Source organism: Cynocephalus volans, chromosome 9 (assembly GCF_027409185.1).
Source record: "Cynocephalus volans isolate mCynVol1 chromosome 9, mCynVol1.pri, whole genome shotgun sequence".
NCBI classification, from domain to species: Eukaryota; Metazoa; Chordata; class Mammalia; order Dermoptera; family Cynocephalidae; genus Cynocephalus; species Cynocephalus volans.
The window spans coordinates 150,465,781-150,489,425 of record NC_084468.1 but is presented as its reverse complement, the minus strand read 5'-3'; the positions used below and the strand labels follow the sequence as shown (position 1 = coordinate 150,489,425).

General features: G+C 37.2%; 1 protein-coding gene across 2 annotated transcripts in view; it reads right to left on the bottom strand.

Annotated features, from left to right (window-relative positions):
- Positions 1-22,055, bottom strand: part of GINS1 (GINS complex subunit 1) — a 32,804-nt gene extending 10,749 nt beyond the window's left edge. Inside the window, exons 1-5 of one of the 2 annotated variants that reach the window (XM_063108558.1) lie at positions 21,877-22,055; positions 17,062-17,126; positions 13,769-13,867; positions 12,204-12,294; positions 5,102-5,218 (exon numbers count right to left, since the gene is read on the bottom strand). In XM_063108558.1, the coding sequence (XP_062964628.1) occupies positions 5,102-5,218; positions 12,204-12,294; positions 13,769-13,867; positions 17,062-17,126; positions 21,877-21,951 (447 nt within the window). In that variant the 5' untranslated portion in view covers positions 21,952-22,055. The remainder of the gene's footprint in view (positions 1-5,101; positions 5,219-12,203; positions 12,295-13,768; positions 13,868-17,061; positions 17,127-21,876) is intronic. The other variant, XM_063108557.1, reaches the window with a different exon arrangement.
- Between the last annotated feature and the right edge of the window lie 1,590 nt (positions 22,056-23,645).

Below are 23,645 nucleotides of genomic sequence, written 5' to 3'. Positions count from 1 at the left end.
TGTAACTCCAATACTTATTGTTCACATGATTTAAGAGACAAATAAATTTTAAAAATACACAATTTTTAGTGTAAAAGCAAGTATTATTGTAACTTTGGCTTGTAATTCCACACTTTGTTTTCTACATAATTTAAGACACTAATGCATTTAGGAGATTCACTAGTTTATGTTTGGGGACAATGTATAAAAATGTAATTTTATAATAACAATCAAAAGAAGTAGGGATAAAACTTTAAAGGACCAGAATTTTTGTATTTGTAATTTTGTTATTGAAATTAAGCTGCTAAAAATTCAAATTAGAATGTTATAACTTTAGGATGTTAAATATATTCCCCATTTTAACCACAAAGAAAATAGCTATAGAATATACATAAAGAAAAGGAGAAACGAATTTTAATGTTTCACACAAAAAAATCAACTAAATACAAAAGATAGTAGTGCAGGAAATGAGGGCGAAAAAAGACACAAGTCATATAGAAAACAAACAGCAAAATGACAGAAGTCTCTCCTTATAAGTAATTACTTTTAAGGTAAGTGAATTAAATTATTCAATTAAAAGACAGAGATTGGTAGGATGAATTAATAACATGGTCCAACTATGTTTTCTACAAGAGACCCACTGTAGACCCAGACAGAATTAGACAGAAAGTCAAAGGATGGAAGAAGATATTCCATGCAAATAGTTGCCAAAAGAGAATAGGAGTGGCTATACTAATATGAGACAAAATAGACTTTAAATCAAAAGAGCTTACAAGAGGATACTATATATTAATAAAAGATTTAATACAGCAAGAAGATATAACAATTATAAACATTTACACATCTAATAACACTTCATCAAAATACGTGAAGCAAAAACTGACAGTATTAAAGGGAGAAATAGACAATATTAGTTGGAGACTTCAATACCCACTCTCAATAATAGATAGAACAATCAGACAGAAGATAGATAAGGAAATAGAAGACTTAAAACAAAAAACCACCTATATATAACAGACACATACAGGACATGTTACCCAATGACAACAGCATACACATTCTTCATAAGTGCACATGGGACATTTTCCAGGATATACTATGCTAGGCCAGAAATTAAGTCTCAATAGGTTTAAAAAGAAAAGTATTTTCTCCAACCACAACAAGATGGAGTTAGAAATCAAAACCAGAAGTAAAACTGGAAAATTCACACATTTGTGGAAATTAAATAACACACTCTTAAACAAACAATGGATGAAAGAAGAAATCACAAGGAAAATTAGAAAATACCTAGAGATGAATGAAAACAAAAACACAACATATCAAAATTTATAGGATGCAGCGAAAGCAGTGCTAAGTGAAAAATTTATAGATATAAATGCCCACTTAAAAAACAAGAAAGATTTCAAATGAACAACCTAACTTTATACCTTAAGGAACTAGAAAAAAAGAAAAGCTATACCCAAAGGTAGAAGAAGAAAGGAAATAATAACAATTAGAGCAGAGATAAACAAAATAGAAAACAGAAAAAAAAAAAAAGAAGAAAATCAATGAAACTAAAAGTTGGCTCATTGAAAAGGTTAACAAAATTGATAAATCTTTAGCTAGATGGACTAAGAAAAAAAGAAAGAAAATTCAAACTACAAAATGAGAAACAAAAGTGGGGACGTTACTGTGAACTCTACAGAAATAAAAAGGATTGTAAGAGAGTACTACAAACAATTATACACCAATGAATTGTATGACCTAGACGAGAGAAGGCTCTCACCAGATGTGCCCCCTGGACCTTGGACTTCCCAGCCTCCAAAACTAAGAAATAAATTTTATGTCTTTATACATTATCCAGTTTCAGGTATTCTGTTATAAGCAACAGAAAATGGACTAATAGAGATAGAAAGGAGATTTAACTGGTATTCAAAAATATCTCAACAAAAGAAAAAGATGGCTTCACTAATGAATTCTACCAAACATTTAAAGAAGAACGAACACCAATCCTCAAACTTTTCCAAAACACTAAAGAGGAGATAACACTTCCTAACTTATTTAATGAGGCTGCATTACCCTAATACCAAAACCAGAAAAACACTACAAGAAAAATACAAACCATTACCTCTTATGAACATGAATGCAAAAAAACCTCAACACAATAGTAGCAAACTACATTCAGCAGCATATTAAAAGTGTTACTTGCTCTTTTAGGGTCAATTGGGATCTATTCCTGGAATACAAGGGTGGTTGAGGTTATGAAAACTGGTAAGTGTAATATACCACAATAACAGAATGAAGGAAAAAAAAATACATGATCATCTTTATTGATGCAGAAAAAGCATTTGACAAAATTCAATGCTCTGTAATGATTAAAAATACTCAACAAACTAGGAATAGAAGAATACTACCTCAACATAATAAAAGCCATATATAAAAAATCCACAGCAAACATCGTACTCAGTGGTGAAAGACTGAAAGCTTTTCTCTAAGTTCAGGAACAGGGCAAAGATTCCTGCTTTCACCACTTTTATTCAATACAGAACTGAAAGTTATAGCCAGAGTAGTTAGGCAAGAAAAAGAAATTAAAGTTATCTAAATTGAAAAGGAAGAACTAAAATCATCTGTTTGTAGATGATATGATCTTATATGTAGAAAACCTAAAGATCCCACAAAAAGACTTTCAGAATTAAATGAATTCTGCAAAGTATCAGGATACATGGTCAACACACAAAAATCAGTTCCATGTCTACACTTAACAACGAACAATCTGAAAAGGAAATTACAAAAGTAATTCCATTTACTGTAGTATGAAAAAGAATAAAATACTTAGGAATTAACTTGACCAGGGAGGTGGACTACTTGGACAATAAAAATTTCAGAGCAACACTGAAATTAAAGACAACATCAATAATTGGGATCACATTCCATGTTCATGGATTGGAAAACTTAATGTTAAGATGTCAACACTACCGAAAGCAATCTACAGAGTTAATGCAATCCTTATCAAAATTCCAAAGGTGTATTTTGGAGAAATAGAAAAACTCATCCTACAATTCATATGGAGTCTCCAGGGACCTCAAATAGCCAAAATAATTTTGAAAAAGAACAAAGGCAGAGACTCACACTTCCTGATTTCAAAACTTACTACAAAGCTACAATAATCAATATACCATAGTTCTGCTATAAAGACAGAAATATTGAGCAAGGGAATAGAATAGAGAAGTCAAAAATAAACCCTTGCATATATGATTAAATGATTTTTTGACAAGGTTGTCAAGACCATTGAATGGGGAAAGAACAGTTGTTTCAAGAAATGCTGCTGGGAAAACTGAATACCTGCATGCAAAAGAATGAAGTAGGGGCTGGCTGGTTAGCTCAGCTAGTTAAAGTGCAGCCTTATAACACCAAGGTCATGGGTTTGGATCCCCGTACAGGCCAGCCGCAAAAAAAAAAAAAAAAAAAAAAAAGAATGAAGAAGTACCATTACCTAACACTGTATTAAAAAATTAAGTCAAGGGCCGAGCCCGTGGCGCACTTGGGAGAGTGCAGCGCTGGGTGGGAGCGCAGCGACGCTCCGGCCAGCAGGTTCGGATCCTATATAGGAATGGCCGGTGCGCTCACTGGCTGAGTGCCGGTCACGAAAAAGACAAAAAAAAAAAAAAAAATTAAGTCAAAATGGATAAAAGACCTAAATGTAAGATCGAAAACAACACAACACTTAAAAGCTTTACAACACTGGACTTGGCAGTGATTTCTGGAATATGAGAGAAAAGGCACATGCAACAAAAAATAAAATAGACAAATTAACTGCATGAAATTTCAAAAATATTGTGCATCAAAAGACACTATCAAGAGCATAATAAGGCAACCCACAGAATGAGGGAAAGTATTTGCAAATTATATATCTAAGGGATTGATATCCAGAATATAGAGAGAACTTCTACAACTCTATATCAATAAATAAATAAATAAACAATTCAATTCAAAAATGGGTAAAGGAACTGAATAGGTGTTTCTCCAAAGAAGAAATATGAATAGCTAATAAACACTTAAAAAGATGCTCAACATTACTAACCATTAGGGAAATGCAAGTCAAAAGCACAATGAGATATAATTTTACACCCTTTAGTATGATCATGATGTAAAAATAAGAAGTGTTGGTGAGGATGTGGAAAAATTAGAACCATTGAGCACTGTTGGTGGGAATGTAAAATGCTACATCTGTTGTGGAAAACAGTATAATGGTCCCTCAAAATTTAAACATAGTATTACCATATGATACAGCAATTACACTTCTGGGTATACACCCAAAAGAATTGAAAGCAGGGTCTCAAAGAGATATTTGCACACCCATGTTCATAGCAGGATTATTCATGATAGCTAAAACATGGAAGTAACCCGGGTGTCTATCAGTGGATAAATGGATAAGAAAAATGTGGTATATCCATACAACGGAATATTATTCAGCCTTAAAAAGAAAGGAAATTCTGACATATGCTATAACATGGATGAACTTTAAGGGCATTATGCTAAGTGAAATAAGCCAGTCAGTCACAAAAAGACAAATACATATGAGGTACTTATGGCAGTCAAAATCATAGAGACAGACAGAATGGTGGCTGCCAGGGATGACAGGGAATCGTGCAGTTATGGTTTAGTGGGAACAGAGTTTCAGTTTTATAAGATGGAAAGAAATCTAGACATGGATGGTGGTAATGGCTGTACAACATTATGAAAATATTTAATATCACCAAACTGTACACTTTAAAATGGTTTAGATGGTAAATTTTAAACAAATAATTTGACTAATCCACCAACTTGAAAGACAGGTTCATTTATTTCATTTTGCATTCAAAATTTAGGGATTGGTTTTCTATTTTGACTTAATTTTGTTTTTATAATAGGTAAAATATTTACATGATTCCAGAGTCCAAAATATTAAAACAGGTATATTTAGAAAATCTTAGCTGTTCTATCCTATTCTGCCATTTCCCAATAGGTAGCTTTTTTGGTTTTGATTTATACTTCCTTTCCTTTTTAATAGAAGTTAATATACATTTATATACTCCTCTCTTCTTAGATAAAAGGTTGTACAATCTAATGATTTAAAAAATGTATTTTTTAAAAGTATACATACTTCAATATATAGGCTTTTTGGAGGTTTCATATCCTGTGTAATGTCCAAACCTTCATCTCCTCCCAGTGATCTCATATAAGTGGCAAGGGACTTTTTATAATGATTGAACCACTCCATCTGTAAACATAAAGATGGTCATTTGAGAAAGTTATAAGAAAACTTGCACAAATTGTATACTCATTCTTTCTAAAACAGCACACATCTGGACATGGATCACTATTGTGACCATCCATTCACATATACTACAAATATTTTTTTTTCCTAAGTAATAGACTTTATTTTTATAACAGTCCTAGGTTTACAGAAATATTGAGCAGAATATACTATGAATATTACTGATTGCCTTCTAGGATACAGGCACTGGTCTGGGTACTTAGGCTGGATCATTCAACAAAATGAACAAAAACATCTGCCCTCACAGAGCTTACATTCCAACATACTTAATCATAAATCTAAAAAACATTTGACCAGAAACAGAACCATGGAAAAAACACCATTTCAGATTTCTGCAAATTCTGCACAGATGTTATTTCTGAAAACTATAAATCACTGTTGAGAAAACAACCCAAATGTTCACGAACTGATGAATGGATATGCTCCACATAATGGAAAATTATTCAGCCTTAAATAAGAAGGAAGTTCTGACACATATTACCCATGGATGAACCTTGAGAACATTATGGTAAGTGAAAGAGACAAAAGACCACATACTGCATGATTCTACTCATATAAAAAACCAATAACTGGCAAATCTCTAAAGGCAGAAAGTAGAGTAATGATTTCCAGGAGCTGGGAGGAAGGCAGAGAATGCAGAGTAATTACAAAGGGTACAGGGTTTCTTTTTAGGGTAATGAAAATGTTCTAGAATAAGATGGTGATAATGGAAACACAACTTTATGAATATACTAAAAACCACTGAGTTGTACCCTTCAAAAGGATAAACTTCAGTGTGTGTTAATTATATCTCAGTAAATCTGTTGTTGTTTTAAAAAAAACTGTTGAGAGAAATGATACAAGACCTAAATATATAGGATATACAATGTTCATGGATTGAATGATTCAATATTGTAATAACGTAAACTGATCTATAGATTAAATTCAATCTCAATCAAAATCTGAATTTTTTGAAAAATAAAACAACAAATTGAATCTAAAATTACATGGAAATGAAAAGGGTCAAAAATAGTTGAAACATTCTTGAAAAACAAGAACAAGATGGAACTTGCTCAAGACACATTATAAAGTTACAATAATTACACCAGTGGAACTGGTACAAGGGCAAAGACTAATGGAAGAGAAAGTCTCTCCATCCAAAATCCACAGATATAATGACACTCAGCTTATGAAAAGGTGGCATCATGCAAACAGCAGTAGGGAATGGAGAATCCTTTCAATTAAATGCTGCTGGGTCATCTCAATATCCATATTCAAAATGAAACTTGACCCTTATAGTATACACAAAAATCAACCCTAATACTGTAGATTTTTTATGAAAGGTAAAATATAGCTCCTACATAGAAAAATATCTTAATCACCTTGGGGTAGACAATGATTTCTTCAACTGGACAAAAATTAAAAAACTAACCATAGATAAAAAAAATTAATGAATTGATTACATTAATAATAATCCAGAATTTCTGTTTCTTACAAGCTATCTTTAGGAAAGTGAAAAGTCAAAAGCCACAAAGGTGCAGAAAATATCTGAAAAACACATAACTGACAAAGGACATAAATAAGCAGAATATATAAACACTTCCTACAAAGTAATAAGAAAAAGTCCCAAATGTCCATCAACTGACAACTGGATGCAAAGTAAAAATGAGTAAGAGACTTGAACATGCATTCCACGAAAGAAGACATCCAAATGGCCAATAATCATATAAAAATATGCTAGCTTCATTATCAGTGAAATGCAAATTAAAATCAAATGAGGTACCACTACATACTCACCAGAGAGACTAATATTATACAGACTGATGACGCACAGATGAAATGTGCAGTGACAGGAGCTGGCACACTGTTGATGAGAATGGGAAGAATATGGTCCTCGGGAAAACCACTGGGCAGCTATCTAGTCAAAATACACACACCCCGTCCACTAAACCAGGTGGTACTGAATGCCAATGGGGCATTTGGCAATGTCTGAAGACATTTTTGGTTGTCCTAACTCGGGGAGAGGGAAGCACAAGAGGCATCTACCGGGTAAGGCCCAGCATTGCTACTAAACATCCTAAAATGCACAGGACAGCCCCCAGCAAAGAACTGTACACCTCCAAATGTCAACAGTACCAAGGTTAAAAGACCCAGGATGTGAGTGACCATATAATATATATTGTATACATAAATGATTATAAAAAGAGTCTAAGATACATCAAAATAAAAGAGGTAATATAAATAATTATGTTGGGACAACAGGCATAAACTAATATACGTGGCCTCTCTACTGGTAATTCCACTCCTAGATATATACCAGAAATGTGTACTTATTACCATATTACAAGAATGTTCATAATTGCATTGCTTATCACTGTCAAAAACTGGAAACAACATCAAAAATAAATTGCAATCTCTACTTAGAAGGGAATACTTACAGCAGTAAAAAGAAATTAACTATATCTAATACCTCAACAGGGTAAAATCTGAAAACTATTAATGTCTAGTGAAAGTCAGTCATAAAAAAATATGAAGGGCTAACTGGTTAGCCCATGTGGTTAGAGCACGGTATTGGTAACACCAAGGTCAAGGGTTCATATCCCTGTACTGGCCAGCTGCCAAAAGAAAAAGAATATTGTATGAATCTATTCATATAAACTTCAAAAAATGAACAACACTAAATAACAGTGTTTAGGGATGCATGCTTAAACGGTAAAATAATATTTTAAAAAGCAAGGAAGTGATTAATTTGCATAAAAGTCAATAGAGTGGTGACTACTAGGAGGAGGGATACACAGCTTATGGAATGTTATTCTCTTTCCACAACAGGGTGATGAATACATAGGGATTTCTCAGTGACACATCAGCAAGCTGTACATCGTTCTGTGTACCTTTTTTTGTGTGTGTGTGTACATATATGTTAGATTTCATTACACAAACTGTTAAAAGGGATCAAAAAAGATTCAAAAGGGTTCAAATGGGATGTATGCCTAGATGGTAAAAACTGCATTATATTTTATAATAATAGAAGATAAGAAATAACATTCTGTATTGATAACTATGACTCAAATGAGTCAAAACATAGATCTTTCCACCTCTGTCTTGTCAATAGCATCTCTGCTGAGAGCAGCAGAGGGTAACAGACCCCAAAGAGAACAAAAAGTGGAAGAAAAATAAAAAGCTGTTTTGGCAATGAAAGTTTTACCCTCATTCTGTCTCATTCATGGATGAAAGGGCGAAGTAGAATAGACACGTTTCTTCCAGAATAGAACATACTGGTACTGTCACCAAATACTTACTTATGGAAAAATATTAAGAGGAAAGGAAAAAAAAAACCTATTTCATTATCTCTCATGTGTTATTGGCTCGAAGATTCTATAAAGGAAAAGTTACACAATCAAAAAATAGAGCTAAAGAAAACATAAAAGATTTTACTATTTTGAAATCAAATATTGACGTTTTTACATATTACCTGTATATGCACTTTCATATTCTTCCAACATTCATTTCTCTAAACATTAAAGCACAATGGTCTCTATTTCACATTAGTGCCTTATTTTAGTTCTGCTTTTAACTTTTATTGTTATATTAATTCAACAATATTGAGCTCATCAACATCCTCACTAATATTTATACTGTGCTGACTGTGGATGAGGAATCTGCTAAAATTTTAACATGCATTATATTACTTACTCCTTGTAATCATTCCCTGTTATAGTACTATTATTATTTCCTTTTAATCAATGAAGAACTGAAGCTTTGAGAGATTACACAACAAAAGGCAACAGTTAATAAATAACAAGGTGGACACTTGAACCAAGGTGGCTGGTGCAAGCCCACATGTCCCCGCTGAAGCACTATCCTTAGGTAACACAGGACATTCAGGATGACACTCAGAACTGGTGGTCTCCTGTAAGTTGCAGGAGACACCTGGAAATACTCTTTGCTACTGGTCCAAAACAGATGATGCAGTTGCTACCACACCACTCCTCCACAAGAGACAGCTGCAGTCTGGTAGAGTGTACTTATATTAATTTCTTGTTTTCATCCTTGAGTTTTTCCAAAACACCACTACCGAGAGTAAGAGGCCAAGAATATTCTTTTATAGATAGATGAGGAGACTAGGGTAGAATGATGTTGTTTGTCGGTTTTATAGTAATTCGCAAACTCTGTAAAGAAACTGCAGCAGTTTCCTGTTATCTGTGGTTTTGTTCTCTGTGATTCCAGTTACCTGTGGTCAACCGCAGTCCAAAAATATTAAGTGAAAAATTCCAAAAATACACTTCATAAGTTTTAAATTGTGTGCCATTCTGAGTGCATGATGTAATCTCACAGCATCCAGCTCCGTCCAGCCCCATCCTGCCTGGGACATGAATCATCCCTTTGTCTAGTGTATCCATGCTGTACCCACCCACCCTTTAGTTACTTAGTAGCCATCTCGGTTATCATCTCACAGTGATCACAAGAAGTTGAAGGAGGAATATTTTACAGTAAGATATTTGGAGAGAGACAGAGAGAAAAAACATTCACATAAATTTTATTACAGTATATTGTTATAATTGTTCTATTTTATTATTAGTTGTTAATCTCTTATTACGCCTAATTTATAAATTAAACTTTATCATAGGTATGCAGGTATAAGAAAAAACAGTATATAGAGGGTTCGGTACAATCCACGGTTTCAGGCATCCACTGGGGGTCTTGGAACTTATTTCCCCCAAATAAGGGAAGACTACTGTATCTCAGGTTTCACTACTTTCAATCAACTTAACCTCTAGACCCATTAATATTCTTTTTGATATGGTCATATTTTATTAAAATATGCTAACTAATCTCAGAAAAGTGCTATCCTTAGAGAAACAATGTCCAATATAAAATATAACAGATGTGCTTGAATAAATGTATAGTTTGCAATCGACAAAATTATAAGAAACATACTAATCTAAATACATAGTATTCTGTTCATTTCAGTATGATACACAAAAAGTACGTTGAAATTAATATTAGTAGATTTGAGCACAAAGCGTACGAAAATAAACTGAAAACTGAAGTACTGACATGTCATCAATTTCACAGTTACTAGTAAAACTGAGGTAGAGATTACTTATTTGTTTATCCAGAAAATGGACAGAATGATAAAGCAATGAAAGTCAGTCAGCAAACACACTGCCACTTTCAGAACCATGCAGAAGCTAAAGGCAAATGCACTCAACATCTGCCTTCCTCAGCTGTGCGCTACGCTACTCTAATAAAACTGTCAGCATTTCCTGAGTGTCATCCTATGCTGTGTTCCATATGGATGACCTGAGGTAATGTGATGATAAGCCTTATAATAACCCTGTTGTATAATAAAGAATTAGGCAGGCCTTTGTCCCCTGTTCCTGAGAGATACCTTCCAAATCTTGAAATTTCTCAGGCGACAGGAGTATCCTGTTGTTCATGGTGACCCCCAAAGGCATGTGCTAAGAAGGTGACTCAGAGTGGGGGCTGTCCACCTCAGAACCATGTGCCTAGAGGACTGGGGCTTTGAGCCAGTTGAGGTCAGCCCAACCTCTAGGGAGAAGAGATGGGACGGAGATTGAGCTCAATCACAGAGCCAGTGATCCAATCACGCCTGTGAATGAAACCTCAATAAAGACTCTGTCTGGACACCAAATTATGTGTGAGCATCCCTGGCTGACAATGCTCTGTGTGCACTGATACATGTAAATGTACCAAGAGGGTGATGTGTCCTAATTCCACAGGGAGGGGGATACCAGAAGCATTGAGTGTGGTACCCTCACAGTCCACACCCTATGAGTCTCTTCTTTTGGCTGGTTCTAATTTGTATCCTTTTTTGCTATAGTAAAACTATAATTTTAAGTACAGATGGTCCCCAACTTACAATGATTCTACTTATGATTTTTTGACTTTATGATGATGCAAAAGTGATACCCATTTAGTAAATTCTATACTTTGAATTCTAAATTTTGATCTTTTGTTTTCCTTATTCTTACTTTATTATAAGATTTTTATTTTTAGTACTACAAAATAAGCTTTGTATTAGATGATTTTGCCCAATTGTAGGCTAACACAAGTGTTCTGAGCACTTTTATGGTAGGCTAGGCTAAGCTATGATGTTTGGTAGGTTGGGTGTATTAAATGCATTATCGAGGTACAATATTTTCGAAATATAATGGGTTTATAGGGACGTAACCCCATTATAAGTTGAGGAGCATCTGTATAGTGCTTTCCTGAGTTCTGTGAGTCATTTTAGTGAATTACTGAACCTAAGGGGATAGTGGTACCCCCAAACATGTGGCTGGTGTGTGAAGCAAAAACAGTCTTGTGGAAGACTCTGTGCTTAATCTGTTAAGTTTGATCTATCTCCAGGCCGTTAGTGTCAGAAGCTTTTGCAATCCTGTAATAGGTGGGTACTATGATCCTCACTTTGTAAATGAGGAAGCTGAGGCATAGAGACAGGTTGAGTTACTCGATAAAGATTAGACACTGGAGAGCCAGGATTTGAACCCGTCTGTCTGACTCCAATCCTATGTTCTTAAACATTGGGCTAGCTCTGGGCCTCAGTGAGTAGATAAATCAACAGTTTCATTACAAATATGAATTTGTAATGTTGATTGGGAAAGAGCATATGTGTATATTTTATTTCATATACATATTTTATGAAAACTCCCAATAATAATGCCAGTTTTTGAATCCCAATGAAGGATCACTAATAAGTAACATAATGGGACTGTATTTTGTTAATAAGAGTTTTTCCACGTAGCATTTAGAATTACTCCTCACTACATACTTCCTGTCACAGTATATACTAAATAAGTATATGCCAAAAATTGCTGAAAAACAGATGTTAAAAATAAAAAGAGAAATACCAATAAGTACTATTATAGAACAATGCCAGAACCTTAGCATTTTCCAATTATAAACATGAGCAGCAATGCTAACTTACTTCTTCCGCAGACATGTGAAATCGTAAAGCATTTGGCAAGACACTGCCGTATTCCCACCTGAGTGCTCTAATCCGAAGCAACCGGTCATACCTAGGGCATTAAAAAGGTATTAGATGGAATAAGCATAAATGGGGAATTAGAAGTGGTTCTGATGAGGAGAGACTCAAAAGTCACAGCAACCTACACATAATAAGTAGACTTTATTTGGCTCCTGATGCAAACCAACTGCAGGATGATATCTTTGGACAACAGAGGAAACATGACTATGGACTGGACAAATGCCATGATGGCACTGTTCACTTCTCCAGGTGTGAAAACGGTACAACGGTCATGTGAGAAAAGCTCCAAAAGGTCTTTATTTCTTAGAGAAATGAGAAAAATACTAAAAATACTAAAGTAGCCAGTGGTGAAAAGCCATGATGCTCTAAAATAATGCAACATAAAGGACCTTAACAGACATTTCTCAAAAGAAGACTTACAAATGGCCAACAACACATGAAAAAATACTCAAAATCAGTAATCATCAGGGAAATGCAAATTAAAACCACAATGAGATATCATTTCACTCCAGTTAGACTGGCTATTATCAACAAGACAGAAAATAACAAATACTGGTGAGGATGTAGAAAAAAAGAAACTCTCCTACATTGGTGGTGGGAGCGTAAATTGGTACAGCGACTGTGGAAAACAGTATTCAGGTTCCTCAGAGAACTAAAATAGATCTACCTTACAACCCAGTTATCCCACTACTGAATATATACCTAAAGGAAATGAAATCAATATATCAAAAAGACACCTGCACCCTCATGTTCATCAAAATGCTATTCACAATAGCCGAGATAGAATCAAACCTAAATGCCCATCCTCAGATGAATGGATTAAAAAACTGTGGTATATATACACAATGGAATACTACTCAGCCATAAGAGAAATGATATCCTATCATTTGCAGCAACATGGATTGAACTGGAAACCATCATGTTAAGTGAAGTAAGTCAAGCTCAGAAAGACAAATACCACATATCACTCAAGTGGAACCTCAAAAAAAAAAAAAGATTCTTATAGAAGTAGAGAAGAGAATAATGGTTACCAAAGGCCAAGCAGGGCAGGGGAGGATAGATGGGAGCAGAAGTGGCAGATTAACAGGTACAAGACTATGGTATGTACCCTAAGTGAATCATTGTGCAGTACATGCATGTATTGAAACACCACAGGAACACCACACTTGTACCCCACAAATATGTACAAGTAAACATTTAAATCAATAAAATAGTGCAGCATAAACTAATAAAACACAATGAAGTAAATATGGAAAAACATTCAAAATTGTTAAACCTATATGATGGCTCCATGGGGGTTCCTTATATTATTCTCCCTATGTTTATGAATGTTGCAATCTTTCATAATAAAAAGCTTTAAAAATGGTAAAAAGACAAAAATTTAGGATGTTTATGAGAGATAAATCTAAGATTTCTTGTTATCCATTTGAAATGGTTAACTGGGAAACCACATGGAAAACCCTCCACTGTTCCCTGCCAACCCAAGCAAAAACTGAGCAGCTTACAGGTATGCTACAGTGCAGCGTCGATTTCTTAACAAAGAACAGTGTCGAAATTTGATGGTTGGTATCAAATCACTTCGTCCACCTGACTTTGCTTCATTCCTGATAAGAACATTTAAAGAGGAAAAAACCAAAAATATGTATATTTCAGTGTAAGTAAAATTTTCATAACCACCTAACAACTGACTTACGTGCTTGTTTTTATCCACTTATGATTACCAGTTAACCTAAGCAAATATTGACTACCTGCACAGCAGAGCTTTTATTAATACGTTAAAAGATGAATAACTGGTTTAAGATCATTATATCAAATATGTTTTGTTTAACCACTTGGTTAAACTTTGTGTTTTAGTACACTGATTAATCTGTATTATTTCCAAAAGACAAACATCGTGTTTACTCATTTTTCATAATTCCTATATCACGCTAAGATGAGACATACTTAACATGATGGTTCATAAAATGATGAAGTACTATCCTATGTAGTACTCTTTTGGCTGTACTTCCAAATCTTCATTATAATAAAGTGAGTTAAAATGAAGTCAAAACAGTCTTTCACTCATGTAACAAATACTTGTTGATCTTCAACTACGTCCATGTACTGTACTTCAGTGTTCTTTACTTCAGTGTTTTTCACAGAGAGGGAGAAAGTTTCAGTTTTATCCTATAAAAAGTACATCTCCTTAGATAGTAGATAAGAATCACATTTTAGAAACATATGTACAGAGTGAATAAGAATCTACTTTGTAGTTTTTAAAGAAACCACATGAATATGAAAAGGATTCATTCATGTAGTGCCTGCTCCATGCCAGGCACTACGCTAGGCCCTGATAATATACATGTCCCACCCTATCATGTCTTCTAGATCTGTTCTGTACACTTGCGCCACCCTATGAAAATCAGATTTATTCTCCACATTGTTTACAATGTACTCTGAATTATAATGAAATAGTACAAATAAAATGCACCTAACATAACATCATTCTATTAAGTACATAAGGACTTGCTAAAAAACTTCACATTTATATGTAATTAAAAATGAATAGATTTCTTTTCACAAATAATTTTAACCAGAAACTGGTAACAACAATTGTCTCCCCAGAAAGAAACTAGGAGGGTGGAGGACAGAATTTTGGATCATGAATTTGCAAATGATACAAACATAAGGAATATAGGAAAATCATTCCCTTACTAGACCAACACCTGTTAGGCCACCTCCAAAGTATCTTTTAACTAGTTCGCTTTTTACCTAGTCTGGGTCACCTCTCAGGTCACTTGGATGACCAGCGTGCCTCCCTCTCCTCTCAGCCCTTCCAGCCTACTATCTACACAGCAGCCAGGATGATCTTTTAAAGACACAAACCTGCCGCCACTTGCCCCACACCTAAATATCTCATCCAGTGTCATCCTTTGCCACTTGCTAAAATCCAGACCCAAGGGTCTTAAGTGTCAGTCTCCTGAGTACCCTGCCCTCTTTCACGACTCAGGGCTTTTGTATATGCTATTCCCTCCACACAGAGTGCTCTCTGCCCACAATTACTGCCTCACTAAAACCTGCTTCTCCCTCAGGCCTCAGCTGAAATGTCTCCTTAGAACTTCTCTGACTCCTTACCCTAAGTTATGTCTTCGATTCATTGTTCTCTCTCCCAGAACTCTGTTGTTTTCCTTCATAGCATGTATCCAAACCTGGTGTGTTTATATTTAATATCTATCCGAACTAGACTGAGAGGGCCATGGGGACAGGAATCTTGACTGTGTTGTTTACCGTTGTAATACCAGAGCCACTTATCAACACATAATTGTTTCATACATATTTGTTGAATGAATCAGCGTGATATGGATTGAATTGTGTCCTCCAAGTTTTATGTCTTAGAAACTTGATCCCGACTGTGACTGTTAAGAGGGTGAGAAATTCTATTATAGTAATTGAAAGGTGGGGCCTTGAAGAGGTGATTAGATTGTAAGGACCATGCCATAGTGAATGATTTAATAAAGCTGGTCATCAACGTAGTTCTGCGGGCTTTAAATGAAAAGTGCATGAAGAACTATCTCTTTCTCTGCTCCTGCCTTTCTCGCAATGTGATACCCTGCATCACCACCAAAAAGACCCTCACCAGATGTGTCCCCTAGACTTTGGACGTCCCAGCCTCTGAAACTGTAAGCAATAAATATTGTTTCTTTATAGATTTCCCAGTTTCAGGTATAAGCAACAGAAACGGACTAATATACAATGAATGGCTTGGGGACTTGAGTTCAAAACTTTGCATTTGCCTTACATTTACTGCAAACCTGTTGAGGTTCAGTTCCTCATTCCATCTATAAAGATTTTTCTGTATCTATATTTAAACAAAGTAGTTGGAAAATGCTATCCATGCTATTGATTTCTACATCCAAGTACCTAATAAAAACATTGTACCTAACAAAGCCAAAGAGGAAACCTTATGTCACAGAGGAAGACTTTTATCTAGGTTGAGATCCTTAACACTTCAATTCTGATCCAGTACTTGGTACCCTTTTGTGTCTTACTCTTCACCAAATCATAGGAACCTATGAAATTTGTCAAACAGCCTAAATTCTACATCATGCCAACTATCATGATCAGCTCTAAATATTCATTAAATCTAGAGCCCTCTCTTCACCTTCTAAGCTGTAGCCTTTTATAGCACAAGTTCTCAGTGAATTCCACTCAAGCTATTAGAAATCACTGCTGCTCCTGCTAAATTTACAAATTGCCCATTCTCCCTTTAACAAACGCACTAAGGCGTCTGTTAACGAAAACAAACAATGGAAACTATACATCTCACTTTGTTAGGGTTATTTTTATTTCAGGGTATTTCATCTCTCTTAGGTCTACCTTAATTCCTTTTAACTCATATCAGCCAAACAACAAATATTTATTAAGCATCTACTATATGCCAAGCACTGTTTAGCCCCACAGATACAGCAGTGATCAGTGCAAATCCCTCTAGCCATGTGCTAATTTGTACAGCTACAGTACGATCAGGCTCACAGAAAAGTAAAAAAAAAAATCGCATCCAAATATTGATGCAAGGTTATCTGATTTCAACATCTTATTTCTTAAATTGTTTTAAAATATCAGAATGGGGAGAGGGGTTGGGGATAATTGGGTGGGCGACATGGGGTATAATTGCAATTTGTGGTAATGCGTATGCTGCCAGTATGGATCTGGCCATCAAATCTTGGGCATAAGTGATGAGAATCAGCTTTGTATCCCACAAATATTCATAACCAATAAAAAAAAATTGTTTTAAAATATCAATCTTATCCAAACTTACACGTCAGACTGGTTTTGTTCATATAAAGCTTTCATCTCTTCCAGAACTTGTCTGAGTCCATCCTCCTAGAATGTACAAATTGATATTTATATACAATCATTAATTTCCCCCAGCAATTCTGTGGCAATATCCTGTCTGTACTAAATTTACCTCTGATTTATATACCTTATCAAAAAGCAATAGTCCTTTCATCCCTACTAGGATAACTATAACAACAAGTGTTGTTGTGCACTGATAGTGGAAATGTGAAATGATGCAGCTGTGTAGAAAACAATCTGATGGCTCCTTAAAAAACTAAACAGAATTACCATGTGATCCAGCAATTCCACCCCTAGGTACACACCCAGGAGAACTGAAAACATATGTTCATACAAAAACGTGTACAAATGTTTTTAGCAGCATTATTCGTAACAGTCAAAAAGCAGAAACAAGGGCCGGCCCGTGGCTCACTCGGTAGAGTGCGGTGCTGATAACACCAAGGCCACGGGTTCGGATCCTATATAGGGATGGCCGGTTTGCTCACTGGCTGAGCGTGGTGCTGACAACACCAAGCCAAGGGTTGAGATCCCCTTACCGGTCATCTTTAAAAAAAAAAAAAAGCAGAAACAACCCACATGTCTGTCAACTGATGGATGGATAAACCAAATGTGGTATATTCACAAAAGGAATACCATTCAGCCATAAAAAGGAATGAAGTACTGATATATGCTACAACATGGATGAACCTTGAAAACACTATGCCATTATGAAAGATGCCAGACACAGAGGACAACTGTTGTATGAATCTGAATCTACTTATCTGAAATATCTAGCACAAGCAAATTCAGAGACAGAAAGTAGATTGGGGGCTGGCTGCTTAGCTCAGTTGGTTAGAGTGCAGCCTTATAACACCATGGTCACAGATTCAGATCCCTGTAATGGCCAGATGCCAAATAAACAAACAAATAAATAAAATCTTAAAAAAGAAAGTAGATTAGAGGTCACTAGGAGCTGTGGGGAGGGAGGAATGGGGAGTTATTGCTTAAAGGTAACAGTTTCTGTTTGGGGTGATGAAAAAGTTTTGGAAAGAGGTAAGGGTGACAGTTACACAACAATGTGAAAGTAATGAATGCCACTGAAGTATACACTTAAAAATGGTTAAAATGGCTAACTTTATATTATGCATATTTTACCACAGGGGGAAAAAAAGCACAACAAGAAGGAATGAATTACTGACAAGATACATAACAATTAGGATAATCTTGAATACATTATACTGAGAGAACGAAGCCAGGCACAAAAAGAATGCATACTACATGATTCCATCTGGCCCCTTACAGAAAAAGTTTGCCAACTCTGAAACACTGAATCCAACAATATGTAAAAAAGAAATATAATCTGTAGTCAGAGAAAACAAATTAATAGTTGTCTAAAGCAGCAAGTAGGAGGTAGTTACAAAGGGGAGGACAAGGGAACCCTTGGGGTTGCAGAAGGGTGCTGGTTATAAAGATGTATACATCTGTCAAAATTCAAAAATCTTTTAAAATGTATACTTTACTGTATATAAATTATACCTCAATAAACTTGATGACAAAAAATCAATAGTTCTACAGAAGCAATAAGGAAGGCATACCAAAAGTACGTAAGTAATTTATTATTTACTGAAAAATGGTCTTAAACGGTTAACCCCCTCCCCCCCAAATAGTTTTTTGGGTTTGTAATGTAAGAACAGAAAGGCCAAAGGAGTTTCCCTATTATCCACCTTGGGGCAAATTTTTAAAATTTTTTCCCATGGGAAGATAAAACATTAGAATTCTGAAATTCATAAACATTACACAATGAATCTGTCAACCATCCAAAGAGAAGCAATCCCATATACTTTTCCCAATCTATTTTTAGAGCCAAAATATACAACTACTTAACACTACTCAAAAGATGTAATTCCTGATGAAATATGTATGACTTCTACCTTTACTTTCATCTTCTGGTTAAAAAGCATACCAGAGAAAGGTCTGATTTATTAGAATTCAGTTTAAATAATCCTTTTATCAGTAAATATTATTTTAAGGAATAGTTGACACTCGTACAATTAATAGATCTGCAGGTATATAAAAGGCAAGTATAAAATAATTTTGTAAAATATACACAAACTTTCAGATTTAGATTTTTATATATAGTGGGAATTACATTTGTTCTGTGCCCTCACCTGAGCTGTAAGCCTCCCCAAGATAGTTTTCTTAAAAATGTACTTTTTAAGAAAAAAGAATTACCAACTCTGCATACAGAAAGGGGGCAATTCTCAATTTGCCGAACACGGCACTTAACCACGTGTGATTCTGGAATGAACAAGGCACAGCCCCTGCTCTAAACCCACTAGCTATCATCTCCCTGGGAGAAACGATTCTTGAAAGCCTGTGTGGTGCTGGGCCTCTCAAACCAACAGTCCCCCCCTGCTCAGCTGTGTCAGAGGCCAGCCTCCCAGGCTGCCAAGCCACCTGACTAGCAGGTGGGTTTGTCAGCGGAAGGCACTAATGAGACAACAGGTGCAATAGATGCTCCACAAAACTAAGACCTAAAAGAGAAAGTGATTTTGCAACTTTAAGACCCGACCCTAGCCACAAAAAGTGGTAAGCCAACACTTACCTTAAAATTTGAGTGAAAAAAAGAGCCCAGATCAAGGCAGAGCTGGGTTCCAAGGCCAGCTCATCCAGCACCTGTGCGGACAATTCTCTCTGCCTCTTTGGGCCTGTTTCCTCACATGTATGATGACCCCCTAAAGTTTCTAGTTCTCCCACCCAAGTATGGAGCCATATTTAGCCTACACACCCCTGCATTCCAGCATCTCTACTAAGCTTCACACTGTTGTCTCCTAACTTCCTAAATGGTAACTGTTCTGAAGTTGAAAGAACAATTGACCGGAATCTAGAAAACCTGTGTTGAAATTGAGGCTCTACCTTCAATATACTGTAAGTTCAAACAAGTCCCTTGAGTTGATCCATAATTTCTCTTGGCTCATTTTCCTCATTTGTTAAATGATCTAATTGTCAGGCTAGGTGCTCTTTAATGTTCAAAACAAAACTCATCACCTTCCCCAAAACACTCCTCCTCCAGAACACTTCTCCTGAACTGATGGGTGTTTACTCAGTTACCTGAGAATCCTCCCTAGATCCCCTGATTCTTCCCTCTCATTTATTATCTGCCCCATCTCCACCCCTGTTGTAATAGTTAGAAGTCCTGTTTGTCTCAAGACTCCATAACCCAGATGGTGACTTTAGTGCAACTGACCTGACACAGTTTGGCCCATACACACCTCCCACCTGGTCTATTACAACCACCCACTTACCATCTCCCTGCCCCCATTCTTTCTTCTCTTCAATCCATTCCCCCATTGCTGCCATAGTTATCTTCAAAACACAGAAATTACCCTATCACTCCTCTGTCTAAAATCCTCTACCAACTTCCAAAATGCTTTATGAGGGAATACCAAACTCTTTTAGGCTGCGAGCTCACCTTTATGGTTTCCCCACTTGCCCTCGGTCACCCTTTCCGATGTGACCACGTGTGTTTGTATTGCTGTGTCCTTTGGCTGGGGTTCCTCACCCCCTTCTCAGAGTGGTGACCTCAACCTTGGAGGCAGTGTGTCTAAAACATACTCTCCACTATTCCAGCTTATATTGATGTTTCTCCTTTATGCTCCTTGTCTACACCTGTCACTTATCATCTTGCATTCTACTGCCTGTTTTTGTGCCCCCTCCCAGCAGGATGTGCCCTGGCATTCACACAGTGGCTGCTCTATGACAGGAGGAGTAGGCAAGTATAGAATGTTGAGTGCTGACTCTAGAGCCAGTGCTACGGTTCAAATCCTAGCTCTATTTCTTTTTGTGTGTGTGTCTTTGTGACCGGTAAGGGGATCGCAACCCTTGGCTTGGTGTCGTCCGCACCGCGCTCAGCCAGTGAGCGCATCGGCCATTCCTATATAGGATCCGAACCCGTGAGCGCATCGGCCATTCCTATATAGGATCCGAACCCGCTGCGGGAGGGCCGCTGCACTCCCAAGCGCTGCACTCTCCCGAGTGCGCCACGGGGCCAGCCCCTAGCTCTATTTCTTACTGCTTATGTCACCTTAGGCAAGATGCTTAAATATCCCCAAGCCTGTGTGTATACAGCTGATAGAAATGGAAACAGTTTAAATCTAAAAGGGTTGTTATGAGGACAAGAGATAATGTAGGTTAAGTGCTCAGCACCCTGCCTGGGTAGTAGTAATAGAAAAATAAGAATAATCATAATAGTAAGCGTAATTAGCATAGCGGCAGCAACAGCAGTAGAAACTAACAGCAGACTCCAGCTCAGTCCTCGCTGTAGGTCAGGCCTTGCTCAGAGGCCCTTACACATACCGACATACTCGGCCCTCGCCACACCGCGAGTTAGCTACTATCATCATCAACCCCCCATTTTTGCGTATAAGAAAACTGAGTGCACAGAAAGCTTGAGTAACTGCCCCAAAGTCACACTAGCCCCAGTCCGGTTCCAGAGGCCTAGCTTTCAATCACGACGCTTCGCTGAGCGCGTAACAAATGCTCATTACCAGGCGACTACTAAATGTGTGGCTGAACAAAGGAACGGCACGGAAAAACACCAGGACGTACTCCGATGAGCACGAATGCCTCCTTTTTCCTCCTACGTTTTGTTTGCAGTGTCCCACAATTTTTGTTCCCGACCTCAGGCTGAGGAGGGGGAAAATAAACCCTGCGGGAGAAGTCGCCCCCCAGGCCCCACCCCCAACGCTCCCGCAGCACCGCCCACGCCCGCCCCTCCCCGGCCTGCCGCGCCCCTCACATTGAAGGCGGGCAGCTGCCCTTCCGGAGCGCGATGCAGCTCACGGACCAGCTCCATGGCCTTTTCGCAGAACATGGCGGATGTGCCCCGGTCCCACGGCCTCGTCAACCGCCAGCTCTTAGGCCAAAACGGTCGCCCGTCTCTCGGCTGCCGCGCTCCTATTGTGCACCAACCCACAGCTCCAGCTCCTCCGTTCCGCGCTTTGGCGCCAAACAGGCCCAGCCAATAGGTACACGCTGCCGGGACTCACGGACTACGGCAGCTGAAAAGAGACATTTACCTCCGCTGCGCAGCCGCATTACAAAAGGGAAGGAGGGAAAGGGGTCTTTCCCCAGTGAGATTCCCCGCGTCAGGAGGCAGAGAGCCAGACGCTTTTTTGAGTTCGCAGGCGCTGGCTGGTTAGGCGACTCTACGCACAGCACAGCTCGCGATAACTGCACGCCCTGCGACTTCTTTTTTCCACTTGATTCATTCATTGTCGTTGAGGTTCAAAGGGGCACTTTCAGGTTAAGAGGTGAGGCCCAGAAACTTGGTGTGTATCGTTATGACAGAGTTTCGTTTGTTTTGCCTGCGGGTTTTTTGTTTGTTTCATAATAAAGCTAAACCATCTTTTATTGGGAACCTCCTGTGTGGTAGGGATCGCGACATATATTTCATTTAATTCTCACGATTGTCCCTAAAGGTGATTATTAAGATCCAGTACTGATAAGGGAACAAAGTTAGGTAACTTGCCCAAGATCACATAGCTTTAAAGTGATTAGACCCTGTATTTAGGCTTTCCACTTTCAACTCCACAGTACCACCCTTTGATTTTAAAGCACTTAAAAATATTTGTAAAATAAGAGGGTGGAAATGCCCTAGATTAACACGAATTCACTGAGCATTTTCTTGCCTAGATGATTACGGAAAATTTCCTAACCATCTAAAGACAGGAATCAGTGCTATAGAAACAATCTGTTTTATTCGGCTATTTTTTAAAAAGCAATATTAATCTCTAAAAATCAATATTAGATTCATTCTGGCTAACGCTAGAAACCAAGTTGCTCTTTTGCAAATATAAATACAGTACACAGGAGGATACTTTTAAAAGTTCATGGAAAAATAGAATTAAAAGATAGGAATCTTTCCATGAACTTTCTTGAAGTACCCTCATGTTATCTGACAAATGGGCATGGGAATGGCCTACTTTAAAAACAAGCCTCTGAATCTTATCCTTAATTCAGTTGTGTTTTTTTAATCAATACACAATTCTATTGCGGCCCATGCTGCAAGACTGTGATCCAAAGACCAGGATCTACAACCCTCCTCTGCCATTCCCCTTCTTAATTTCAGGCAGAGGCAAAGTTCCTTAATGACCCTACGACTCACTTCCTTACCTATAAAATGGGACAGTAGTATCACCTCTGGGGACTTGTGATGATTCAGTGATTCCTTCAGCAAATATTTATGAAGTGCCTACTATGAGCGGGCATTGGTCTAGACACTGAAGATAAAACAGCAAACAAAGTCCTTTCTCTCAGTTTAATCTATGTTCCAGCGTAGGAAAACGGCAATATACAGATACAGATACACTGGTGACAAATATATTGGTGATAAGTGCTAAGAAGAATAAGCCAAAGAAAGCAAACAGTGAACGTGAGAGGCTCTGATGGTTTTAAGTGTTCAGAGAAGGCACAGACCTGAAGGGGGTAAGGAGTAAGGTGTGTAGGTATCAGCCTTAAAGAGCAGGGCAGAGAATTCCAGGCAGCAGGAATCAACGTGCTAAAGCC